This window comes from Schistocerca cancellata, chromosome 12, assembly GCF_023864275.1.
Source record: "Schistocerca cancellata isolate TAMUIC-IGC-003103 chromosome 12, iqSchCanc2.1, whole genome shotgun sequence".
Classification (NCBI taxonomy): Eukaryota; Metazoa; Arthropoda; class Insecta; order Orthoptera; family Acrididae; genus Schistocerca; species Schistocerca cancellata.
In genome coordinates this window covers 125,834,147-125,861,439 of record NC_064637.1, presented here as the reverse complement: position 1 = coordinate 125,861,439, position 27,293 = coordinate 125,834,147, and the positions used below count along the sequence as shown (strand labels likewise).

General features: G+C 44.6%; 1 protein-coding gene across 1 annotated transcript in view; it reads left to right on the top strand.

Moving 5' to 3' along the window:
• LOC126109825 (synaptic vesicle glycoprotein 2A-like) overlaps window positions 1-27,293 on the top strand; it is a 181,810-nt gene that overhangs the window by 82,951 nt on the left and 71,566 nt on the right. The window contains exons 3-4 of the mRNA XM_049914881.1: window positions 11,456-11,617; window positions 22,010-22,172. Of these exons, the coding sequence (XP_049770838.1) occupies window positions 11,456-11,617; window positions 22,010-22,172 (325 nt within the window). The remainder of the gene's footprint in view (window positions 1-11,455; window positions 11,618-22,009; window positions 22,173-27,293) is intronic.

Genomic DNA, 27,293 nt, shown 5'->3' with positions numbered 1-27,293 from the left:
ATAATAATTCCAGTCCCAAAGAAAGCAGGTGTTGACAGATGTGAAAATTACCGAACTATTAGTTTAATAAGTCACAGCTGCAAAATACTAACGCGAATTCTTTACAGACGAATGGAAAAACTGGTAGAAGCCGACCTCGGGGAAGATCAGTTTGGATTCCGTAGAAATGTTGGAACACGTGAGGCAATACTGACCTTACGACTTATCTTAGAAGAAAGATTAAGAAAAGGCAAACCTACGTTTCTAGCATTTGTAGACTTAGAGAAAGCTTTTGACAATGTTGACTGGAATACTCTCTTCCAAATTCTGAAGGTGGCAGGGGTGAAATACAGGGAGCGAAAGGCTATTTACAGTTTGTACAGAAACCAGATGGCAGTTATAAGAGTCGAGGGGCATGAAAGTGAAGCAGCGGTTGGGAAGGGAGTGAGACCGCGTTGTAGTCTCTCCCCGATGTTATTCAATCTGTATATTGAGCAAGCAGTAAAGGAAACAAAAGAAAAATTCGGAGTAGGTATTAAAATCCATCGAGAAGAAGTAAAAACTTTGAGGTTCGCCGATGACATTGTAATTCTGTCAGAGACAGCAAAGGACTTGGAAGAGCAGTTGAACGGAATGGACAGTGTCTTGAAAGGAGGATATAAGATGAACATCAACAAAAGCAAAACGAGGATAATGGAATGTAGTCAAATTAAGTCGGGTGATGCTGAGGGAATTAGATTAGGAAATGAGACACTTAAAGTAGTAAAGGAGTTTTGCTATTTAGGGAGTAAAATAACCGATGATGGTCGAAGTAGAGAGGATATAAAATGTAGACTGGCAATGGCAAGGAAAGCGTTTCTCAAGAAGAGGAATTTGTTAACATCGAGTATAGATTTAAGTGTCAGGAAGTCGTTTCTAAAAGTATTTGTATGGAGTGTAGCCATGTATGGAAGTGAAACATGGACGATAACTAGTTTGGACAAGAAGAGAATAGAAGCTTTCGAAATGTGGTGCTACAGAAGAATGCTGAAGATAAGGTGGGTAGATCACGTAACTAATGAGGAGGTATTGAATAGGATTGGGGAGAAGAGAAGTTTGTGGCACAACTTGACTAGAAGAAGGGATCGGTTGGTAGGACATGTTTTGAGGCATCAAGGGATCACAAATTTAGCATTGGAGGGCAGTGTGGAGGGTAAAAATCGTAGAGGGAGACCAAGAGATGAATACACTAAGCAGATTCAGAAGGATGTAGGTTGCAGTAGATACTGGGAGATGAAGAAGCTTGCACAGGATAGAGTAGCATGGAGAGCTGCATCAAACCAGTCTCAGGACTGAAGACCACAACAACAACAACATATAATATTGTAATTTACTTAAAAGGATATTGTGATTTACACAGTCAAATGCCTTTTACAGATCACAGAATATACCAGTTGCATGCAGTTTCTTGTCTAATGAATTAAGCACATTTTCACTGTAAGTGTAGATAGCCTTCTCAATATCAGAACCCTTTAGAAATTCAAACTGTGACTTTGACAGTATGTTATTTGAGATAAGATGGTTATAAAGCCGATTGTACATTACTTTTTCTAAAATTTTTGAGAATGCTGGCAACAGTGAAATTGGACGGAAATTTGATGCTATTTCTTTATCTCCCTTCTTAAACAGTGGCTTAACTTCAGCATATTTCAACTATTCAGGAAATACACAGATAGCTTAATATGTTACTTAGCTCATAACCACATTCTTTAATTGACTTTGTTGATATACCCACTAGATGTTTTTGATTTTAAAGATTTTATGATGGACATTATTTCTGCTAGGGTAGTGAGGGTCAAATTCATATTATGGAAGTTACTTGAAATGTCTTGTCTGAGGTCAGCATCTACCGAACCTGACAACCCCATCTTTTCAGTAACAGTGCGTCTCAGTAATAACTGTTCAGCGTGAGTTTCGTACTGGGTATGGTGTGTTCCTACTACAGCACAGAGTGTTAGACAATGGCATGAACACTTCTGAGAAACAGGTTGTTTGTGTGAAGGCAAATCACCCGTTCGTCCCCGAGTGTCTGACACAGACGTCGAACGCATCCGCCACAGTTTCACGAGGAGTCCGCAGAAATCCGTTCGCCGTGCAGCTCGACATCTCAGCATGCCTCCGACGTCCGCCTACCGTGTTGCGTCGACGTTTACACACGAAATCATACAAAATGCAGCTACTGCAAGGTCTTGGTGAAGGTGACAAACAAGAACGAGTGGAGTTCCGTAATTTCGTCCTTGGCAACGTGGAAGATGACAGTTTCCTTCCACACTTCGTGTTTAGCGACGCGGCAACATTCCATTTAAATCGAAAGGTGAACCGTCGTACTGTGAGAATACGGGTACAGAAGAACTACATGAAATTGAACAACATGAGAGGGACTCTCCAAAATTTAATGTGTTTAGTGCAGATACACGAGGAAAGGTATGTGGTCAAGAGTTTTTTTTTGAGAAAACTGTTACAGGAAGCACATATCTCGATATGCTTGAGAACTTCCTTTTCCCACAGTTGGATTCGAATGACTTCATTTACCGACAGGATTGGACACTTCCACACTGGGATCTGGAAGTGCGGGAATTTTTAAATCAAAGGATTACTGAATGATATATCGGTCGCACAGGACCAAGTGATTCAGCCTTACATTACTGGCCTCCAAGGTCACCGGATCTGACTGTATGTGATTATTTCTTGTGGGGGTTAATAAGACTGTGTTACCATCAACAGTGGATGAATTGAGACATTGGGGGGCATACTGAACACCTATGAAAACGTTTTTGAGTTTCCCATTCATCAAAAATCCAAATTCATTGTAGATGTTTATCAATTTCAGAAATATGGACGCGCCAAATCGGATGATTCTTTTTGGTACAACATTATATAAATATAATCTGTCAAACTGACTTTTTTTTGCTATCACATGTGACAGCAGAAATGTCAAATTTAATTTCAATTTTTTTGTTGCCTTTTTCACATCAAAAGTGCAATTACCACCCACAGTTACGAACATAAAAAAAATTAGTATATGAAGAAAACAACAAAATCGTTTAAGCCGTTCTCAGGTGATGTTCTTTCACAACTGATTTTAATCTCTGATTATTCCGGTGAATTTTCTGTGGTGTTGGCAGAAGAGCCAACACCGTGTTACTAGAGGAGGCCGAAATGCACACGTGCAAGCTCACGCAGACTGGCGTGAGGTCTGGAACAGTTAACGGAAATTATAGTAGCAAATAAAGTACGTAGTTGAAGTAATACTTAACTTTATTCCATAATTGGTGAACATCGCTCGTGTTGATACATAAGTGCAATCTCAATATACACTGGTAATGGCGCCTTGCTAGGTCGTAGCAAATGACGTAGCTGAAGGCTATGCTAACTATCGTCTCGGCAAATGAGAGCGTATTTGTCAGTGTAGCTTCGCTAGCAAAGTCGGCTGTACAACTGGGGCGAGTGCTAGGATCTGTCTCTAGACCTGCCGTGTGGCGGCGCTCGGTCTGCAATCACTGACAGTGGCGACACGCGGGTCCGACGTATACTAGCGGACCGCGGCCGATTTAAAGGCTACCACCTAGCAAGTGTGGTGTCTGGCGGTGACACCGCATTTTCCAATAATTTTCTTTCGCACGAACCTTGTCCTGATAATTACAACAAAGACAAAACTCAGTCAAATTCGTTGAGCCATTCTTAACTGATGATATTTTATACATGTTGCAATTAATGTTAATTCCCACCTTTCCCGTGTTTATTTCCAGAAATTTTCTTTCATATAAAACTCGTCCTGACACTAATGAACACAAAGAAAAACCAAATCAGTCAAAGCGGTTCTTAGGTAATGATCTTCCGTACATACGGCAACTGATTTTTATTTAAATTTACGTGTAGAGTACGTCGTTAGATGTGAGAGGGAGCCGGATGACAGAAGCCTTACCAGGTTAAGTAGAGAAATAAATTAAATTAAATAAATGATTTCGACTCATGGGTTATGGAGACGTAGAGCAGCCACGCTATGGGGTTGTCTGTCAACGCGAGACAGCCGCTTGATGGTTTACGTGATCCTCCGCGCTCGGTGTTGGCTCTCGCCAGTGTCTTGCTGCCGACGTCATTACGTTCTCTGCAAGTACTCAGCTTGCGTAGGTGTGGGGCTGCGCATCTCTTTGTTCATTGCCACATGTCTCTTACGGAGGGTTACATAATTACGAGGGCAGTTCAATAAGTAATGCAACACATTTTTTTTTCTCGGCCAATTTTGGTTGAAAAAACCGGAAATTTCTTGTGGAATATTTTCAAACATTCCCGCTTCGTCTCGTATAGTTTCATTGACTTCCGACAGGTGGCAGCGCTGTACGGATCTGTTAAAATGGCGTCTGTAACGGATGTGCGTTGCAAACAACGGGCAGTGATCGAGTTTCTTTTGGCGGAAAACCAGGGCATCTCAGATGTTCATAGGCGCTTGCAGAATGTCTACGGTGATCTGGCAGTGGACAAAAGCACGGTGAGTCGTTGGGCAAAGCGTGTGTCATCATCGCCGCAAGGTCAAGCAAGACTGTCTGATCTCCCGCGTGCGGGCCGGCCGTGCACAGCTGTGACTCCTGCAATGGCGGAGCGTGCGAACACACTCGTTCGAGATGATCGACGGATCACCATCAAACAAATCAGTGCTCAACTTGACATCTCTGTTGGTAGTGCTGTCACAATTGTTCACCAGTTGGGATATTCAAAGGTTTGTTCCCGCTGGGTCTCTCGTTGTCTAACCGAACACCATAAAGAGCAAAGGAGAACCATCTGTGCGGAGTTGCTTGCTCGTCATGTGGCTGAGGGTGACAATTTCTTGTCAAAGATTGTTACAGGCGATGAAACATGGGTTCATCACTTCGAACCTGAAACAAAACGGCAACCAATGGAGTGGCGCCACACCCACTCCCCTGCCAAGAAAAAGTTTAAAGCCATACCCTCAGCCGGTAAAGTCACGGTTACAGTCTTCTGGGATGCTGAAGGGGTTATTCTGTTCGATGTCCTTCCCCATGGTCAAACGATCAACTCTGAAGTGTATTGTGCTACTCTTGAGAAATTGAAGAAACGACTTCAGCGTGTTCGTAGGCACAAAAATCTGAACGAACTTCTCCTTCTTCATGACAACGCAAGACCTCACACAAGTCTTCGCACCCGAGAGGAGCTCACAAAACTTCAGTGGACTGTTCTTCCTCATGCAACCTACAGCCCCGATCTCGCACCGTCGGATTTCCATATGTTTGGCCCAATGAAGGACGCAATCCGTGGGAGGCACTACGCGGATGATGAAGTTATTGATGCAGTACGACGTTGGCTCCGACATCGACCAGTGGAATGGTACCGTGCAGGCATACAGGCCCTCATTTCAAGGTGGCGTAAGGCCGTAGCATTGAATGGAGATTACGTTGAAAAATAGTGTTGTGTAGCTAAAAGATTGGGGAATAACCTGGTGTATTTCAATGCTGAATAAAACAACCCCTGTTTCAGAAAAAAAATGTGTTGCATTATATATTGAACTGCCCTCGTAATAGCGGAAAGTGAGAAGGATGGAAGTATCCGGTAATAGAAGCACAAAAGTTCCAGCGGGCATGGGTCCGCAACCGTGCTATCTGTGAGATAAGAGGTAATGTGTGCTTACGAGCTGCCCCTGACCTCATTCATTGTAAACATCGTTATGCTTTAAGGCCGGTTCGCACTAGAATGCGGCACGTGGCAGTGGCGGGGAAAGCGTTCTCTGGGATGACGCGGCAGCTCCCGGAATTGACGTTCTCACATGAGAGAGGCAGATACTAGCGGTAGCCAATGACGGGCCGCCACTGGGATATGGGTGGAAACCCACTGAAACGCGTAGTGCATTCCATTTAGCGAGCATGTAATGCGTCTGGGTCCAAAAAATACATTTTTCAAAAATATTATTTTCTTCGCCTTCTTCAGAGTTTAATATGTTGTGTGTCAATTTCATCGCGATGGCAGCATTAGAAATGCCTTTGAGGAGCATAGAGTGCTCTGCAGTTGTGAGGAGGATTTTCTCCAGATCTGTGGACCAGTTTGGTGATATACTACACTGAAGCGCCAAAGAAGGTGGTATAGACATGCGTGATCAAATACAGATATATGTAAACAGGCAGAATACGGAGCTGCAGTCGCCAAGGCCCAAGACAGCAAGTGTCTGGCACAGTTGGTAGATCGATTATTGCTACTACACTGACAGTTTATCAAGATTTGTCTTGCTGAAATTACCCAAGTCAGTCGGAATGCGCAATGTACATGGATGGATGTAGGTGATCAAACAGGATGCTTACGTACGTGCCACGTGACGGAGTCGTACTAGACGTATCCGGGGTCCCATGTCACTCAAACTGCACACGCCCTGCTACATAGCTAGAGAAGGCCGATATGCACGCGTCAACTCACGCAGGCTGGATTTAGGTCTGAAACAGGATACGTAATGAATGCTATAAAGAAAAGTACGTAGCTGCTGGAATACTTAACTTTAATCCATCATTTGTATACAGCATTCTTGATTATACAAGTGAGACTCTCTCTAGAAATGGTTAATGGCGCCTTGCTAGGTCGTAGCCATGGACTTAGCTGAAGGCTATTCTAACTATCTCTCGGCAAATGAGAGAAAGGCTTCGTCAGTGTAGTCGCTAGCAAAGTCGTCGTACAACTGGGGCGAGTGCTAGTACGTCTCTCTAGACCTGCCGTGTGTTGGCGCTCGGTCTGCAATTACTGACAGTGGCGACACGCGGGTCCGACATGTACTAATGGACCGCGGCCGATTTAAAGCTACCACCTAGCAAGTGTGGTGTCTGGCGGTGACACCACACGCCCCACACCATTACAGAGCCTCCATCAGCTTGAACTTTTCTGTTGGCATGCAGGATCCATGGATCATGAGGTTGTCTCGATACCCATACACGTCCATCCGCTCGAGAAAATTTGAAACGAGACTCGTCCGACCAGGCGACATGTTCCCAGTCATCAGCAGTCCAATGTCGGTGTTGACGAAGCCGCACGGGGTAGCCGAGCGGTCTCTGGCGCCTTGTCACAGTCCGCGCGGCTTCCCCCATCGGAGGTTCGAGTCCTCACTCGTGCATGGGTGCGTGTTGTCGTCCTTAGCGTAAGTCAGTAAGTAGTGTGTAAGCTTAGGGGCCAATGACCTCAGCAGTTTGGTCCTGTAAGACGTTACCACAAATTTCCAAAAAATTTTTTCGGACGGGCCCAGGCGAGGCGTAAATCTTTGTGTCGTGGAGTCATCAAGAATACACGAGTGTGCCTTCAGCTCCGAACTCCTGTATCAATGATGTTTTTTTTATGGTTCACACAGTGACACTTGTTGATGGCCCAGAATTGAATTTTTTTTTATTTACACGTAAAGTTTCGTAGGACCAAAGTGAGGAGCAAGTCTCCAAGGTCATGTAAGGTGTCAGTACATGAAATTACAACATAAAAGTAATAACAGATGAAAATAAAATGTTTATGAATCCTAAAAAAGTCAATCCATAAGTTTAAGTAAACGCAGTCAACAATACAAGAATCAGCTTACTTTTTCAAGGAACTCCTCGACTGAATAGAAGGACTGACCCATGAGGAAACTCTTCAGTTTCGATTTGAAAGCGCGTGGTTTACTGTTAAGATTTTTGTATTCGAGTGGTAGCTCATTGAAAATGGATGCAGAAGTATACTACACACCTTTCTGCACAAGTGTTAAGGAAGTCCGATCCAAATGCAGGTTCGATTTCTGCCGCGTATTAACCGACTGAAAGCTGCTTATTCTTGGGAATAAGCTGATATTGCGTCCATAAGTGTCAGCGTGCAAGCCATTCAATGGGCATTCATAGCTGGAGACACTCGTGTACCCTTGATGACTGCACGACACAAAGCTTTACGCCTCGCCTGGGCCCATCAACACCGACGCTGTACTGTTGATGTCTGGAAGCACTTTGCCTGGTCGGACGAGTCTCGTTTGAAATTGTATCGAGCTGATGGACACGTACGGGAGTGGAGGCAACCTCGTGAATCCGTCGACTCTTCATGTCTCCAGGAGACTATTCAAGCTGGTGGAGGCTCTGTAATGGTGTGGGGCGTATGCAGTTGGAGTGAATGGGACACCTGATACGTCTAGATACGACTGTGACAGGTGACATGTACGAAATCATCCTGTCTGATTACCTGCATCCATTCTACATCTACATTTATACTCCGCAAGCCACCCAACGGTGTGTGGCGGAGGGCACTTTACGTGCCACTGTCATTACCTCCCTTTTCTGTTCCAGTCGCGTATGGTTCGCGGGAAAAACGACTGTCTGAAAGCCTCCGTGCGCGCTCTAATCTCTCTAATTTTACATTCGTGATCTCCTCGGGAGGTATAAGTAGGGGGAAGCAATATATTCGATACCTCATCCAGAAACGCACCCTCTCGAAACCTGGACAGCAAGCTGCACCGCGATGCAGAGCGCCTCTCTTGCAGAGTCTGCCACTTGAGTTTGTTAAACATCTCCGTAACGCTATCACGGTTACCAAATAACCCTGTGACGAAACGCGCCGCTCTTCTTTGGATCTTCTCTATCTCCTCCGTCAACCCGATCTGGTACGGATCCCACACTGATGAGCAACACTCAAGTATAGGTCGAACGAGTGTTTAGTAAGCCACATTTTCTAAGGACTCTACCAATGAATCTCAACCTGGTACCCGCCTTACCAACAATTAATTTTATATGATCATTTCACTTCAAATCGTTCCGCACGCATACTCCCAGATATTTTACAGAAGTAACTGCTACCAATGTTTGTTCCGCTATCATACAATCATACAATAAAGGATTCTTCTTTCTATGTATTCGCAATACATTGCATTTGTCTATGGTAAGGGTCAGTTGCCACTCCCTGCACCAAGTGCCTATCAGCTGCAGATCTTCTTGCATTTCGCTACAATTTTCTAATGCTGCAACTTCTCTGTATATTACAGCATCATCCGCGAAAAGCCGCATGGAACTTCCGACACTATCTACTAGGTCATTTATATATATTGTGAAAAGCAATGGTCCCATAACACTCCCCTGTGGTACGCCAGAGGTTACTTTAACGTCTGTAGACGTCTCTCCATTGATAACAACATGCTGTGTTTGCTAAAAACTCTTCAATCCAGCCACACAGCTAGTCTGATATTCCGTAGGCTCTTACTTTGTTTATCAGGCGACAGTGCGGAACTGTATCGAACGCCTTCCGGAAGTCAAGAAAAATAGCATCTACCTGGGAGCCTGTATCTAATATTTTCTGGGTCTTGTGAACAAACAAAGCGAGTTGGGTCTCACACGATCGCTGTTTCCGGAATCCATGTTGATTCCTACATAGTAGATTCTGGGTTTCCAAAAACGACATGATACTCGAACAAAAAACATGTTCTAAAATTCTACAACAGATCGACGTCATAGATATAGATCTATAGTTTTGCGCATCTGCTCGACGACCCTTCTTGAAGACTGGGACTACCTGTGCTCTTTTCCAATCATTTGGAACCTTCCGTTCCTCTAGAGACTTGCGGTACACGGCTGTTAGAAGGGGGGCAAGTTCTTTCGCGTACTGTGTGTAGAATCGAATTGGTATCCCGTCAGGTCCAGTGGACTTTCCTCTGTTGAGTGATTCCCGTTGCTTTTCCATGTCCATTGTGCGTTCCAGCGGATTTGGGCAATTCCAGTACGACAATGCGACACCCCACACGTCCAGAATTGCAACAGAGTAGCTCCAGGAGCACTCTTCTGAGTTTAAACACTTCCGCTGGCCACCAACCTCGCCAAACGTGAACATATTGATCTCCACCCCTTCGTACTCGTACGGGTTTATGGAAAGCCCTGCAGGATTCATAGTGTCAATTCCCTCCAGCACTACTTCAAACATTAGTCGAGTCCATGCCACGTTGTATTGCGGCACTTCTGCGGTATACGATATTAGGCCGGTGTACCAGTTTCTTTGGCTCTTCAGTGTGCGAGGTTTGTCCGGAAAGTACGTATAAAAGTTGTATAATGTCTTTATGGTACAAGTTGCAGTCACCGCCAGGTGGGACTACTGCTGTAATCAATCCCATCAACGCTCAGTTCGAGTCAGAGCACTCTGCGTGAAGGTGGGAGTGTGCGGCAGCTTGTTGACAGTCACCCTTTTTCAACTGCCGTCGGTATGGAGCTCTCTCTGATCGAGGAACAGCGCGTCAACATCAAGTTTCTTGCTAAGCTAGGCAAGAATGGCCGTGAGATTTTTGAGTGTTTGAAACAGGTTTACGGAGACAATTCTCTGAAGGTACCAAACGTGAACAAGTGATTAAAAAGGTTCCGGGATGCCGGAGAAAAAGTGAACGATGACACTCGCCCAAGACGCCCGTCGACATCGAGTTCCGATGCAAGTGTTGAACGAATTCGGGCTTGTGTTCTTAAAGACCGTAGATTGACAGTCAGAATGATTGCTGACAAGCTGTCAATCCCCAAAACAATCGTTCACGAAATCCTGACACAAAAACTTGAAATGAAGAAATTGTGTGCGAAAATCGTACCGAAGCTCTTGACGCCAGAACAGAAAGCAAAGGGGGTTGAGTGCTGTGAGGATTGGTTGGAAGCAGTGGAACGAGGGGACTTTCTGAACCGAGTCATCACTGGAGACGAGTCCTGGTTTTACGAATTCGATGTGGAGCTCAAATCTCAAAGCAAGGAATGGAAACTAGCAGGAGAACCGAGAACAAAAAGGTCGCGAAAATCAAGGCCCAATGTGAAGACAATGTTGATTGTTTTCTTTGATTGTAGGGGCATTGTTCACAAGGAATTTGCCCCACCCGGCCAGAGAGTGAATGGAAATTTTTACGTTGAAGTTCTGACACGTCTCACAGCTCGTGTGGCCCCGAGTTCGACCGGGGTTGGCAAAAGGGGGCAGGTGGATCCTTCATCACGACAATGCGCCCGCTCACACGTCGCTCGTTGTGCGCGAGTTTTTGGCCCGAAGCTCAATCAACGTGACAGACCACCCGCCTTATTCACCCGATTTAGCCCCGTGTGACTTCTTCATGTTCCCGAAATGCAAAATGGTGCTTCGGTGGGGGGGGGGGGGGGGGGCGGTGGTACTTGGGAGATATGGAAGCCATCAAGGCGGAAACGACACGGCAACTGAACAACATAACAACTGAAGACTTTCAGCAATGTTATCAACAATGGAAACGGCGTTGGCAGAAGTGTATCGCGTCTCAGGGCGAGTACCATGAAGGAGACCATATTGTAATACCTGAATAATTGTAAAATAAAGTTATTATTCAACTTTTATACGTATTTTCCGGACAAACCTCGTACCTCGCATCTTATTAACTGTTCGCGGTGCGTTTCCGAAATGTACTGAGAACGCTACGGCGCACTGCCTACGTTCTTAATACTAATGCTGCTGTGTGTTGCAGGCCAGGGTCGCTTCCACCTGACTGCCCTCACCGTTTGTGGTTTCTGCCTCATGACGCTCATCTTTGAGTCGCTGGCGGCTGCCTACGTCACGCCGGCGGCCCAGTGCGACTTCGACATGTCCTCCTTCGAGAAGGGCTTCCTGAGCGGTACTATCTACATAGGTCAGTAAAACCTTTTGCTGCTGATTGTGACGGCGATGAGGGTGTTCAAAATATTGTACATCAGGTGCTCCATCGCTGTGCAAAAGAGAAATGTCTGTGCGCTCCACGGAAAGTAGGAGAGTTCATTCATTCGTTTGTTCGGAAGGGGAGGCCGCCAACAAAGGAACTTCCGCATCGCACCCCCCTCAGATTTAGTTATAAGTTGGCACAGTGGGCAGGCTTTGAAAAACTGAACACAGATCAATCGAGAAAACAGGAAGAAGTTGTGTGGAACTATGAAAAAAAAATAAGCAAAATATACAAACTGAGTAGTCGGTGCGCAACATAGGCATCGTCAAGGATATGTTGAGCTCTTGAGCGCCGTGGTCCCGTGTTTAGCGCGAGCAGCGGCGGAGCGAGGGGTCCTTTAGTCTCCTCGCGTGAAAGAAATTAATTTTTATTTTTCGTTTGTGTGCAGTCTCTTATGTTTTCATCACTTGTTTGGGAGTGATTATCACATCCACAAGAAAACCTAAATAGGGCAAGGTAGAAGAATCATTTTATCCATTCGCCAAGTGTACAAGTTAGGTGGGTCGACAACATATTCCTGTCGTGTGACGCACATGCTGTCACCAGTGTCGTATAGAATATATCAGACCTGTTTTCCGGTGGAGGAATCGGTTGACCTACGACCTTGCGATCAAATGGTTTCGGTTCCCACTGGAGAGGTACATCCTTTCATCACACGGTTTTGCGGTGCGGTCGCAAAACACAGACACTAAACTTATTACAGTGAATACTGGCGTCAATGAGCGAACGGACAGATCATAACTTTGCGAAAATAAAGATAGTAAACTTTTCACTCGAGGGAAGACTTGAACCAAGGACTTCTCGTTCCGCAGCTGCTCACGCTAACCACGGGACCACGGCGCTCGTGAGCTCACACCATCCTTGATGTTGCCTATCTTTCCATGGACTATCACTTTCTATATTTTCCTTATTTTTTTGGTAGTTCTACTCAACTTCTTCCTGTTTTCTCAATTGATCTGTGTTCAGTTTTTCAAGACCTATCCACTGTGCCAACTTTAACTAAATCTCAGGGGAGTACGATGGGGAGTTCCCTTTTAAGTGTTTTCCACCTTTCGGCCGGTAAGCGATGGCAGGATCGAGGAGCGCGCCCTGCAATCTTTTTCAGCCGATTTTACAGAAACTATTCGGTAAAAACATTTAATTTTGGCTTAACTTATAGCTTTGTATGTCAGGTTCATGATTATGCTCCCTTCATTTCGTTAATGGTCATAGCTATTGTGATATTTATGCGAAAGTAAGACAGTACTCGAAAATTGGAAAAGTGCGCAATGAAAAATAGAGGTGACTATGATTTTTACATTTGTTGCGTATTATATAATATGTCGTTGCGTATGTAATTGAGCAAACACATTAAATTTTTCTTTAGAATTGAGTAGAGATATGTCTCTTACCAGTCTCGAGAAAAATTGATCTGATGTAGCAACCTTCTTTGCGATCGCGCCGCGCCACCGATAAAGCCAGAGTGAAATATCCACAACATTCCTCATATTTCATAAACATTTTCAGATATTGAAATGAGATTTTGGCAAATGTCAGCATGCAAAGAGGAGAGTATTTCAACACATCGTTATTACACTACTGGCCATTAAAATTGCTACACCACGAAGATGACGTGCTACACTCGCGAAATTTAACCGACAGGAAGAAGATGCTGTGATATGCAAACGATTAGCTTTTCAGAGCATTCACACTAAGTTGGCGCCGGTGGCGACACCTACAACGTGCTGACACGAGGAAAGTTTCCAACCGATTTCTCATACACAAACAGTAGCTGACCGGCGTTGCCCGGTGAAACGTTGTTGTGATGACTCGTGTAAGGAGGAGAAACGCGTACTATCACGTTTCCGACTTTGATAAAGGTCGGATTGTAGCGTATCGCGATTGAATTTATCGTATCGCGACATTGCTGCTCGCGTTGGTCGATATCCAATGACTGTTAGCAGAATATGGAATCGGTGGGTTCAGGAGGGTAATACGGAACGCCGTGCTGGATCCCAACGGCCTCGTATCACTAGCAGTCGAGATGACAGGCATCTTATCTGCATGGCTGTAACGGGTCGTGCAGCCACGTCTCGATCCCTGAGTCAACATGGGGACGTTTGCAAGACAACAACCATTTGCACGAACAATTTGACGACGTTTGCAGCAGCATGGACTATGAGCTCGGAGACCATGGCTGCGGTTACCCTTGACGCTGCATCACAGACAGGAGCACCTGTGATGGTGTACTCAACGACGAACCTGGGTGCACGAATGGCAAAACATTTTTTCGGATGAATCCAGGTTCTTTTTACAGCATCATGATGGTCACATCCGTATTTGCCGACATGGCGGTGAACGCACATTGGAAGCGTGTATTCGTCATCGCCATACTGACGTATCACTCAGCGTGATGGTAAGGAGTGCGTCGGCCGCGGTGGTCTAGTGGTTCTAGGCGCGCAGTCCGGAACCGCGGGACTGCTACGGTCGCAGGTTCGAATCCTGCCTCGGGCATGGATGTGTGTGATGTCCTTAGGTTAGTTAGGTTTAAGTAGTTTTAAGTTCTAGGGGACTGATGACCACAGAAGTTAAGTCCCATAGTGCTCAGAGCCATTTGAACCATTTTTGGTATGGGGTGCCATTGGTTACACGGTCACCTCTCGTATGCATTGACGGCACCTTGAATAGTGGACGCTACATTTCACATGTGTTACGACCCGTGGCTCTAGCCTTCATTCGATCCCTGCGAAACCCTACATTTCAGCAGGATAATGCACGACAGCATGTTGCAGGTACTGTACGGGCCTTTCTGAATACAGAAAATGTTCGACTGCCGCCCTGGCCAGCACATTCTCCAGATCTCTCACCAATTGAAAACGTCTGGTCAATGTTGGCCGAGCAACTGGCTCGTCACAATACACCAGTCACTACTCTTGATGAACTGTGGTATCGTGTTGAAGCTGCACGGGCAGCTGTACCTGTACACGCCGTCCAAACTGTGTTTGACTCAATGCCCAGGCGTATCAAGGCCGTGATTAACGGCCAGAGGTGGCTGTTCTGGATACTGATTTCTCAGGATCTATGCACCCAAATTGCGTGAAAATGTAATCACATGTCAGTTCTAGTATAATATATTTGTCCAATGAATACCCGTTTATCATCTGCATTTCATCTTGGTGTAGCAATTTTAATGGCCAGTAGTGTAGCTATATAGGTCTAGATACAGATTTAGATTTCGGTGTAGATATAGGTGTGGGTATAGATGTAGATGAAGATGTACACTGAGGTGACAGAAATCATGCAGTCATGGACGCATACAGATGGCGGTAGTATCGTGAAGACAAGGATAAAATGGCAATGCATTGGCCAAGCTGTCATTTGTACTCAGGTGATTCATGTGGAAAGGTTTCCGACGTGAGTGTGGCCACACGCCAGGAATTAACAGACTTTGGACGCAGAATGGCCATTGGAGCTAGAAGCATGAGACTGTAGATGACTGGAAAACCATGGCCTGGTCTGATGAGTTCCGATATCGGTTGGTAAGAACTGATGATAGGGTTTTAATGTGGCGCAGATCCCGTGAAGATTTGGACTCAAGTTGTCAACAAGACACTCTGAACATTATGCGAGCTGGGGATGGCTCCATAATGGTGTGCACTGTGTTCACATGGAATGAACTGCATCCTCTGGTCCAACTGAACCGATCATTGACTGGAAATGAATATATTTGGATGCTTTGACACCCTTTACGGGCATTCATGGACTTCATGTTCCCAGGCGACAGTGAAATTTTTTTGGATGGCAGTGCCCTATGTCACCAGGCCACAACTGTTTGCAGTTTGTTTGATGGATTCCTGGACAATATGAGTGAATGATTTGGCAACCCAGTTCGCCTGACATGAATCGTATTGTACATTTATCGCACATAATCAAGAGGTCAGTTCGTTCACCAGATCCTGCACTGGCAACGCTTTCAAAATTATGAACAACTCAATATTTCTGCAGGGATTTCCCAACAACTTGTTGAAGCCATGCCACATCGCAAGGCAAAAGTAGGTCTGATATATTAGGAGGTATCCCATGACTTTTGTCACCTCGTTGTATATAGGCATAATTGCAAGTGTAGTTGTAGATGTAGACATAAATGTAGGTGTTGGTCTAGCTGCATACTACATATGGATGTAGACTTGGGTGCAGATTTAGATGTACGAATAAATAGATGTAGTTATAGAAGTAGATGTAGACATATAATGTAGATATAGCTGTAGCTTTAGGTGTAAATGTACCTGTAAGTGTGGATAGAGATGTAGATATGCATGTACATATAGATGTAGTTATGGATGTAGATGTGTATATAGGTCTAGGTGTAGATATGAATGTAGATATACACTGATCAGCAAGAATATTATGACCCTTGACCTACTATCCATATAAAACCATCTAGGAAATAGCACCATCACTTTCTGTGGAATCACTGCTAGTCAGACCAACACCGACTCAAAGGAAGGCCTCGGCGCTTGTTCGTGACGTCACGTCAGCTAGGCACGGCGAACGCCAGGTCTGTTGCAGACATACTCACAATGGTGGTGTCTCCCTCCCTGACACAGGAAAATGTGAAACTATTAGCGGTAGTTGACCGACACACATTGTTCTGAGAGATTTCTGCAATCAATTAATTGTGCAATTCATTACACTTCTTAACAAATAGTGTACTCCTGACCTTAAATTTTCGATTGTTTTAAGGATTGACATACAAAAACAACTTCATGGTCCAGCAGCAACAGAATTCGTGCTTCTTTACCTTATTTGTAAATCTGAGGAAGTTACGTTTGTACTGGGCTGCTTTTACAAGAACCTGTGAACATATTGGTGCTCTTCTTTAGGTATCTTGGTTGACTATGGGGTGAGGAGCACTGAATGTTAATGAAATATCTTGCGATTATACACGTTGGAGGAGGGGGTGGGGTACAGAAGAAAGGCAAAAGAGAGATACTTGTTTTATCAAATAAAACTTTTTTACCTTATAAAGTTTCTTCTTTCAGTGCAAGAGGGAAATATTTATCTTTTCTAATGTGCATGTTTAAAAAAGTTTAAGCTCAGCAGTATTTTCGATGTATGAAGCTATTTTGTTTCCTGTTTAGAATTCCTTTCGTTGAAAACGACTGTAATCTAATGACTGGCAACAGTTGGACATTTACACATGTAAATTAGTTCACATTTCCAGTGACGATGTCAAACGAAAAAAAAAATAAATAAATAAAAGAAACGAGTTCATTATAAGGGGGTTGGGGTAAGTTTCGATAACAAAATGGATCAAGTAAATATAGTTACTTGAATGTAAAATTTACGAAGATTGCAATGGGGCAAAGCGTCTTTTCATACTGATCTGCGTTTGTTTCGACAGGATTCAGTAATACAGAACTATGGTCTTCATTTACAGCTTTACGATAGTAAGAAAATCTTTCATCTAAATAAGACTCCAGAATCCAAAACAATACCAAACATTTTGTCCAGAAATAAGAGAGTTATAGTGAGTGATAAGCACGCCCAGGCGTTTCTGCCTACAACAGACCTGGCGTTCGCCGTGCGTAGCTGACGTGACGTCACCAACAAGCGCCGAGGCCTTCCTTTGAGTCGGTGTTGGTCAGACACACACACACACACACAGCACATGCAGTGTCAGTGAGTGTTCTGTTCATGTGTAAAATGGTGAAAGTGCACAATTTACCTGAGTCTGGCTGAGGGCAGATTGTGATAGTGCAGAGGCTCGGCACGAGCGTTTTGGAGACCGGACACCTTGTTGGGTGTTTGATGAGTGCTGTGGTGAGTGTCTGCAACATGTGGCGAAGCCGAGGTGAAACCATGTCCAGATGTCATGAGGTTGGGCAGCCACCCCTAATTACAGATGCCAGATGTCATAGTCTAGGCAGACTGGTAAAACAGGACAGGTGGAGAACTGTGGCACACCTAACATTAGACTTCAACGCAGGGCAGAACATAAGTGTGTCTGAGCACACAGTGCATCAGACACTCCTAATGACGGGCCTTGCAGCCGACAACCCTTGCGTGTGCCGATGTTAACACGACATCAGCATGGCATGTGACCATCGGCATTCGACCTGGGCACAGTCGCAGAGTGTTTCACGACCAGACGAATCCCTTCATTGTGTGAATGGGAGGGAGTGATTCTGCTGTCATCTAGGGAAAAGCTCCTCGACAGCCATACTGCATGATGGAGACAAGCTGGCAGCGGCTGCATCATGCTCTGGGGCACATTCACGTGGGCACAATCACAGCCAAGGAGTATCATACGAGGGCAGTTCAATAAGTAATGCAACACATTTTTTTTCTCGGCCAATTTTGGTTGAAAAAACAGAAAAATTTCTTGTGGAATATTTTCAAACATTCCCGCTTCGTCTCGTATAGTTTCATTGACTTCCGACAGGTGGCAGCGCTGTACGGATCTGTTAAAATGGCGTCTGTAACGGATGTGCGTTGCAAACAACGGGCAGTGATCGAGTTTCTTTTGGCGGAAAACCAGGGCATCTCAGATATTCATAGGCGCTTGCAGAATGTCTACAGTGATCTGGCAGTGGACAAAAGCACGGTGAGTCGTTGTGCAAAGCGTGTGTCATCATTGCCGCAAGGTCAAGCAAGACTGTCTGATCTCCCGCGTGCGGGCCGGCCGTGCACAGCTGTGACTCCTGCAATGGCGGAGCGTGCGAACACACTCGTTCGAGATGATCGACGGATCACCATCAAACAACTCAGTGCTCAACTTGACATCTCTGTGTCTTCACTTCAGCGTGTTCGTAGGCACAAAAATCAGAACGAACTTCTCCTTCTTCATGACAACGCAAGACCTCACACAAGTCTTCGCACCCGAGAGGAGCTCACAAAACTTCAGTGGACTGTTCTTCCTCATGCACCCTACAGCCCCGATCTTGCACCGTCGGATTTCCATATGTTTGGCCCAATGAAGGACGCAATCCGTGGGAGGCACTACGCGGATGATGAAGAAGTTATTGATGCAGTACGACGTTGGCTCCGACATCGACCAGTGGAATGGTACCGTGCAGGCATACAGGCCCTCATTTCAAGGTGGCGTAAGGCCGTAGCATTGAATGGAGATTACGTTGAAAAATAGTGTTGCGTAGCTAAAAGATTGGGGAATAACCTGGTGTATCTCAATGCTGAATAAAACAACCCCTGTTTCAGAAAAAAAATGTGGTGCATTACTTATTGAACTGCCCTCGTACACTGGCTGCAGACCGTGTACATCCCTTCATGATGATCACGTTCCATTATGGCAGTGGCATTTTTCGAAAAGATAATGAGCCATGTCAAAAGGGCAGGTGTGTAAAGATTGGGCCGAAGAACACAGTGGCGCGTTGTAACTGACATGCATGCCCCCCCTCCCCCCCCCCCCCCCACTCGCCAGATCTGAACCCAACCGACACATCTGAGACATGGTGTCAGAGCTCTCCGCCCCCTCCCCAGAATTAGCGAGAATTGGGTGACTTGTATGTGAGATGTGCTGTCAACTCCCTCCAGCGACCTACATAGGCCTCATTGCTTCTTCTGTGCCAAGACGCGTTGCTGCTTTTATCCGTGTCAGAGGTTGACATACTGGTTATTAGGTGGCTGGTCGTAATATTCAGGCTGATCATTGTAGATGTAGACATAGATCTATCTACATACACTACTGGCCATTAAAATTGCTACACAAAGAAGAAATGCAGATGATAAACAGGTATTCATTCTACAAATATATTATTCTAGAACTGACATGTGATTACATTTCCACACAATTTGGGTGCATAGATCCTGAGAAATCAGTACCCAGAACAACAAACTCTGGCCGTCATAACGGCCTTGATACGCGCGGGCATAGAGTCAAACAGAGCTTGGATGGCGTGTACAGGTACAGCTGCCCATGCAGCTTCAACATGATGCCACAGTTCATCATGAGTAGTGACTGGCGTATTGTGACGAGCCAGTTGGTCGGCCACCATTGACCAGACGTTTTCAATTGGTGAGAGGTCTGGAGAATGTGCTGGCCAGGGCAGCAGTCGAACATTTTCTGTGTCCAGAAAGGCCCGTACAGGACCTGCAACATGCGGTCGTGCATTATCCTGCTGAAATGTAGGGTTTCGCAGGTATCGAATGAAGAGTAGAGCCACGGGTCGTAACACATCTGAAATGTAACATCCACTGTTCAAAGTGCCGTCAGTGCGAACAAGACGTGACCGATGGCACCCCATACCATCACGCCAGGTGATACGCCAGTATGGCGATCACGAATACACGCTTCCAATGTGCGTTCACCGCGATGTCGCCAAACATGGATCCGACCATCATGATGCTGTAAACAGAACCTGGATTCATCCGAAAAAATGACGTTTTGCCATTCGTGCACCAAAGTTCGTCGCTGAGTACACCATCGTAGGCGCTCCTGTCTGTGATGCAGCGTCAGCGGTAACCGCAGCCATGGTCTCCGAGCTGATAGTCCATGCTGCTGCAAACATCGTTGAACTGTATGTGCAGATGGTTGTTGTCTTGCAAACGTCCCCATCTGTTGACTCGGTGATCGAGACGTAGCTGCACGATCCGTTACAGCCATGCGGATAAGATGCCTGTCATCTCGACTGCTAGTGATACGAGGCTGTTGGGATCCAGCACGACGTTCCGTATTACCCTTCTGAACCCACCGATTCCGTATTCTGATAAGTCATTGGATCTCGAGCAACGCGAGCAGCTATGTCGCGAAACAATAAACCGCAATCGCGATAGGCTACAATCCGACTTTTATCAAAGTCGGAAGCGTGATGGTAGGCATTTCTCCTCCTTACACGAGGCATCACAACAACTCTTCACCAAACAACGTCGGTAAGCTTCTCTTTGTGTATAAGAAATCGGTTGGAAACTTTCCTCATGTCAGCACGTTGTAGGTGTCGCCACCGGCGCCAACCTTGTGTGAATGCGCTGAAAAGCTAATCATTTGCATATCACAGCATCTTCTTCCTGTCTGCGTCCGTAGCACGTAATCTTTGTGGTGTAGCAATTTTAATGGCCAGTAGTGTAGATATTCTGTAAACTACTAAGAAGTGCTTGGGAGAGGGTGCCTCCTGTTGTACGAGTTATGCTTTCCACTGGTCCACGTTTGGAGTGCAACGAGAGTGACTGTCTAGGCCAGGGGCGGGCAAACGCTGCACGCGGCTCATGAGCACACAGCGCTGCACGTGTGCTGCTCGCGTGCAGCCGTCGAACGGGACAGTGGCGACAGCCTGCAGGTTGCTGCAGTGTAGTGCCAGGCTAAGCTGCGGACGTTGAAGCGAAGCGACCACTACGTAGTGAACGTTGTATTTCAATAACCGGAAAATGCAGAGTGAATCAAGGAAACGGAGAATTGGAGATTTGCTATCTTTTAAAAAGGAATGGGAGAATCATTTGTTCTCTGTGGAAAAACGTGAAAATTGGAAATGTATAATATGTGACAGTATTGTCGCTGGTGAGCGGAAGTTTAATATTGAACGCCATTATAATAAATTTCAGTATGTTGCCGTTCTTAGTGCAATAAAAGAGGAATTTCTCAAGCGATTTGGGGATATATCTTACTTATCCCAAGGTTTTGAATAGTTCTCGAGAGAATCTGGTTTCTGTAGATGATATTCATCTCAGTTTGCAAATGGAATTAATAGATCTACAGTGTAATTCTCGTCTGAGAGACAAGTTCCTTTTGGCAAGATGTGTAATAGATTTTTATCACGACTTTCCACAGCAAGAGTTTCCTCGTCTCCATCGTGAAGCCGTGAAGATAGTCAATGTTGGGCTTGAGATACTTTTGTGAGAGATTTTTTTCTGTTATGAAAATTAATAAGTCTCGGTTAAGAGCAAACATCAGTAATGAAAATTTACGTAACTGTTTCGGTTTGTCTGTATGTAGAAATTTTGTTCCAGACATTAAAAGTATTGTAAACTCCACCTGTGATAATTAAATAAAACGTATCGTAGGTAATAGGTACTATTTCAAACCATGATTTCTGTCAAGCACTCCTACTAACCTTATTCCTTCATTTAATAAAGCAGGCCAGGAAACAAAACGCATTACAGAGGATGAAGCGGAGAGACGGTATGGTGGGGAGGGGTGAGAAACGGGTGGCCAGCTTGCCCCTGTGTGCACGCAGAACACCTGTTAACTGCACACGTGCAGAATTCCTGCCCGCCCCTGGTCTAGGCGGAGGCCCTGATGTACATATAGGTGTTACGTGTACTTGCTGATGTACGTAGTTGTAGATGTTGGTGGGTGTATTGACAAGCTGACGCGTGTTACGGCTGCGGCAGGCATGATCGTGAGCTCCCACCTGTGGGGGTTCGTGGCGGACACGCGCGGCCGGCGGCTGGTGCTGTCTGTGACGCTGGCGGCCAACAGCGCGTGCTCCGTGGTCGCTGCCTTCATGCCCAGCCTGCCCCTGCTCATCTTCCTCCGGCTGCTCAACGGCATCTTGTGAGTGATTGCTGGCGTTCGAGGCTTCGAGATGCGGGTGTAGCCACCTTTTCAGGCTGCATGAAGAATGCAGAGATTAGTACATGTGTCTGCTGTGCAGCCGAAGAAGCGAGCTACGTGATTATATATGATACGTGTTACAAACTGGACACAATAGGAAGGATCAGGCGCCTTTGCTTTTTTCTTTTATCACTCGTTTATTACATCAGAGAAATACACATTTTAAGACAAAATTTAACTTGGCTTGCGTTGTTTGGGGGAAGAGACCAAACAGCGAGGTCATCGGTCTCATTGGATTAGGGAAGGATGGGGAAGGAAGTCGGCCATGCCCTTTCAAAGGAACCATCTGAGCATTGGCCTGGAGCGATTTAGGAAAATCGTGGAAAACCTAAATCAGGATGGCCGGACGCGGGATTGAACCGTCGTCCTCCTGAATGCGAGTCCAGTGTGCTATCACTGCGCCACCTTGCTTGGTCAAAATTTAACTACATGAAATATTGCTCCCAGTAAATGTTAACATAATCAGTGACAAGCCTTAGTTATCTTAAGGGTTTCTGCTGGCAACAAATATTAAGGAGGCAATGTGAGGTTTAAATCAATTTAGCTCAGACACGTAGCTAGTGATTGAATCACGACACAGACACCTTAACAATTTCGGCAGCAAATAAATAGCGTGAATTTGTGCTCACAGTAACCAACTAATCAACAGCCTTGCCATTGAATAAGTAGTAGGCCATTTGGAACGAATTAGCAACACCCAGCAACTAGGGGATTTAATACCAACAGTCTTTAAATGTATTGCTCCCCATTAAATAAACATACAGTACTGACGGCCTTGGGAGAGCCAGTCATGACAAAACTGTACCATCTAGTGAGCAAGATGTATGAGACAGGCGAAATACCCTCAGACTTCAAGAAGAATATAATAATTCCAATCCCAAAGAAGGCAGGTGTTGACAGATGTGAAAATTACCGAACTGTCAGCTTAATAAGTCACGCCTTTACAGACGGATGGAAAAACTTGTAGAAGTCGACCTCGAGGAAGATCAGTTTGGGTTCCGTAGAAATGTTGGAACACGTGAGGCAATACTGACCCTACGACTTATCTTAGAAGAAAGATTAAGGAAAGGCAAACCTACGTTTCTAGCATTTGTAGACTTAGAGAAAGCTTTTGACAATGTTGATTGGAATACTCTCTTTCAAATTATAAAGGTGGCAGGGGTAAACTACAGGGAGCAAAAGGCTATTTACAATTTGTACAGAAGCCAGATGGCAGCTATAAGTGTTGAGGGGCATGAAAGGGAAGCAGTGGTGGGGAAGGGAGTGAGACAGGGCTGTAGCCTCTCCCGGATGTTATTCAATCTGTATATTGAGCAAGCACTAAAGGAAACAAAAGAAAAGTTCGAAGTAGGTATTAAAATCCATGGAGAAAAAATAAAAACTTTGAGATTCGCCGATGACATTGTAATTCTGTCAGAGACAGCAAAGGACTTGGAAGAGCAGCTGAATGGAATGGACAGTGTCTTGAAAGGAGGATATAAGATGAACATCAACAAAAGCAAAACGAGGATAATGGAATGTAGTCGAATTACGTCGGGTGATGCTGAGGGTATTAGATTAGGAAATGAGACACTTAAAGTAGTAAAGGAGTTTTGCTATTTGGGGAGCAAAATAACTGATGTTGGTTGAAGTAGAGAAGATATAAAATGTAGACTGGCAATGGCAAGGAAAGCGTATCTGAAGAAGAGAAATTTGTTAACATCGAGTATAGATTTAAGTGTCAGGAAGTCATTTCTGAAAGTATTTGTGTGGAGTGTAGCCATGTAGGGAAGTGAAACATGGATGATAAATAGTTTAGACAGGAAGAGAATAGAAGCTTTCGAAATGTGGTGCTACAGAAGAATCCTGAAGATTAGATGGGTAGATCACATAACTAATGAGGAGGTATTGAATAGAATTGTGGAGGAGTTTGTGGCACAACTTGACAGGAAAGAGGGACCAGTTGGTAGGGTATGTTCTGAGACATCAAGGGATCACAAATTTAGCATTTAAGGGCAGCGTGGAGGGTAAAAATCGTAGAGGGACACAAAGAGATGAATACACTAAGCAGATTCAGAAGGATGTAGGTTGCAGTAAGTACTGGGAGATGAAGAAGCTTGCACAGGATAGAGTAGCATGGAGAGCTGCATCAAACCAGTCTCAGGACTGAAGACCACAACAACAACAACAACAACAACAACAACAACAATAGTAATTAAATGAATTCAAATCAAACACACTACTCTCCACTCAAACTCTTCAGTGGAAGCCAAGCCAAAATGAATGTTCCATTAACTGACTAGCACTGAAGTCACTCTAAAGCTCATCTCTGTGTTCCCAGACACACAGGCGGCAAACTTATACAAGACAAGATTTTGAAGGGAGCACATCAGTAAAACCGGTAGTGGAGCTAACTCGTCCTTCTGAAAATTAAGGTACTAGAATGGGGCACAGGGTGGTATACAATGAGGTTGCCTTAGTGCTATACTGCGCTCCAAAATATTAATTCAAATGGCCAATTCAAAATTGTTGTTGTTGTTGTTGTTGTGGTTTAACTGTTTCAGATGTTCTACATAACGTCCTTCCACTAGAGTACAATGAACAGGACATTCATACAACCTTGTGAGTCTGTAAGAAAAGTTCTTCTTTGTGAAGTTCAGCTTGAGCGTCACAGTGACATGAGAGTCGGTTACATCATCAAAGCGTTGACCCTTTGCATGAATTTCTGTGCTTTTTCGTGTGGCATTTTGCTTTTCATTCAAGTGGTAGCAGGCTTCCGCACATTGTTGTTTTTGTTTCGGACTAAAGATATGCAGGATAACTTTCGTACACACTTATCTCTGCTTATAAACATTCTGGAGAACGTCTTGAACACCTGATTGAGATCTTCAGTTCACTGTTCATCTTCAGTTTGTGATGCAGCAATGTTGCCACACTATGGGCACATGTCCACAGCTTCACAGTGTATACTCACAACTGGCTGGCTGAATGCACACCGGTTGTTTAGAGTCGTTGATTCAAACTACCACCGTAGTTACTGCACTGATGTCGCTCACATACCAGGAATAAAATCAGCCTTGGAACTTTATGGATGGTCTGTGTATGCTACAATCATTCACTGCAAGTTTGGTTTATTCACTCAGCTACCAAAAATAAATAAACAAAAGTTTCATATGTCGTACATGCTGTTTAAGGAATGAGACGAATATACACTGCAAACAGCAAGGGTCACAGCAAACTTCCATGGGGTACTGAAGATATTTCTATGGGGTGTTCAAAAAGTCTCTCCGCAGTGCCATATAATTTTTAGCTGCACATGCCGTATGCCGCAGTGAATATACCAAAATGAAACTCGGTGAAATACAAGTTATTAATTTATTGAATATTCATTTTTACTTACAAATTTTCACATTAAATGTTCGAAGTGCCCTCCTGTTGTTGAATACACAATACAGTTTGTCTAATCATGTTTCCAAACACAAGCTGTAACATTTCTTCTGTAACAGAAACAGTGAAAGTGAATATTGCAGTTTTCAATTCATCGGTGGATTTTGGATGGTTTTTATAGACAGTTGCTTTCACTGCACCCCAGAAGAAAACGTCAGGTGGTGTTAGGTCAGGCGATCATGGAGGCCAAAGGCCCTGTGAAATTATGCGATCACCATAAACATCAGCAAACAGTGACATTGAAATGTGAGCTGTTAGTGCGGTTGTACTATCTTGTTGAAAATAACCATTCAGTATTTCACTCAACACAAGTTCTCCTATGAATGGGTACCAAACATAATATCACTGCAGTATCATTGCGCGTGTATTGTTTCATTGAAAAATATGGGACCCACAATCCAATGTCTAGAAATTGCAATCCAAACTCCTATTTTCACAGAATGAAGTGGTTCCTCATGAATACACAATGGATTTGCAGTACAGAATTTTGCGAGTTCATAAATGAAACCATGCCTCATCAGTGAAAAACGTTTCATTTAGAATATCCCTTCCATTTTGTTGAACAAAATTTTTGAACCATTGACAATAATGCAGTCTCTTGCCATGATCAGTATTTTTCAGTTTTTGCACCACTGTCACTTTGTATGGGAAAAGTTCTAATTTTTCCCTTACAGCTGTGTGGGCTGTTCTGACACTAACGTTGATTTCTTGGGAGAGTTTTCTTACTGACTTGTTTTGAACTCGTGGACATTTTATCGAAAATATTGAGTAGTTTATCCTCGGACAAAATGCTAGGATGACCACTTCTCGGTGCATCTGTCACTGAACCCGTACTTCGAAATTTGTTAATCAAATCTCGCACAGTATCATGATGTGGGAGTCTTGTCTCTGGGAAAACTGAATTAAATGTTTGATGAACCAAAACTGTGTATTTACCACCAGCTTTGAACACTTGTTTGACTAAAAACACACATTCTTCAATGGTTTGTGTAGTGGACAGACAAGACAGCCAGTCCACAGTGACGGGTAACCGAGATGCACGCGTTTACACACGCCGTCTGGCGTTTGGTCTGAAACAGGATACGTAATGAATGCTATAAAGACAAGTATGTAGCTGCTGGAATACTTAACTTTAATCCACCATTTGTATACAGCATTCTTGATGATACAAGTGAGACTCTCTGTAGAAATGGTTAATGGCACCTTGCTAGGTTGCAGCCATGGACTTAGCTGAAGGCTATTCTAACTATCTCTCGGCAAATGAGAGAAAGGCTTCGTCGGTGTAGTCGCTAGCAAAGTCGTCGTACAACTGGGACGAGTGCCAGTACGTCTCTCTAGACCTGCCGTGTGGTGGCGCTCGGTCTGCAATTACTGACAGTGGCGACATGCGGATCCGACATGTACTAATGGACCGCGGCCGATTTAAAGCTACCACCTAGCAAGTGTGGTGTCTGGCGGTGACACCACAGTTTGCATTTTAACAGTGACAGAAACGAAACAAACGAACAAAGGAACTAAACTTAAACATTCACACTAACACGTAACGACACACACCAACGATACTACTGACGCTGACTGAGGTAAACGAAACAGTGGAATATTGGGAGAGTCCACTTGAAGGGAAGCAACCCAGGC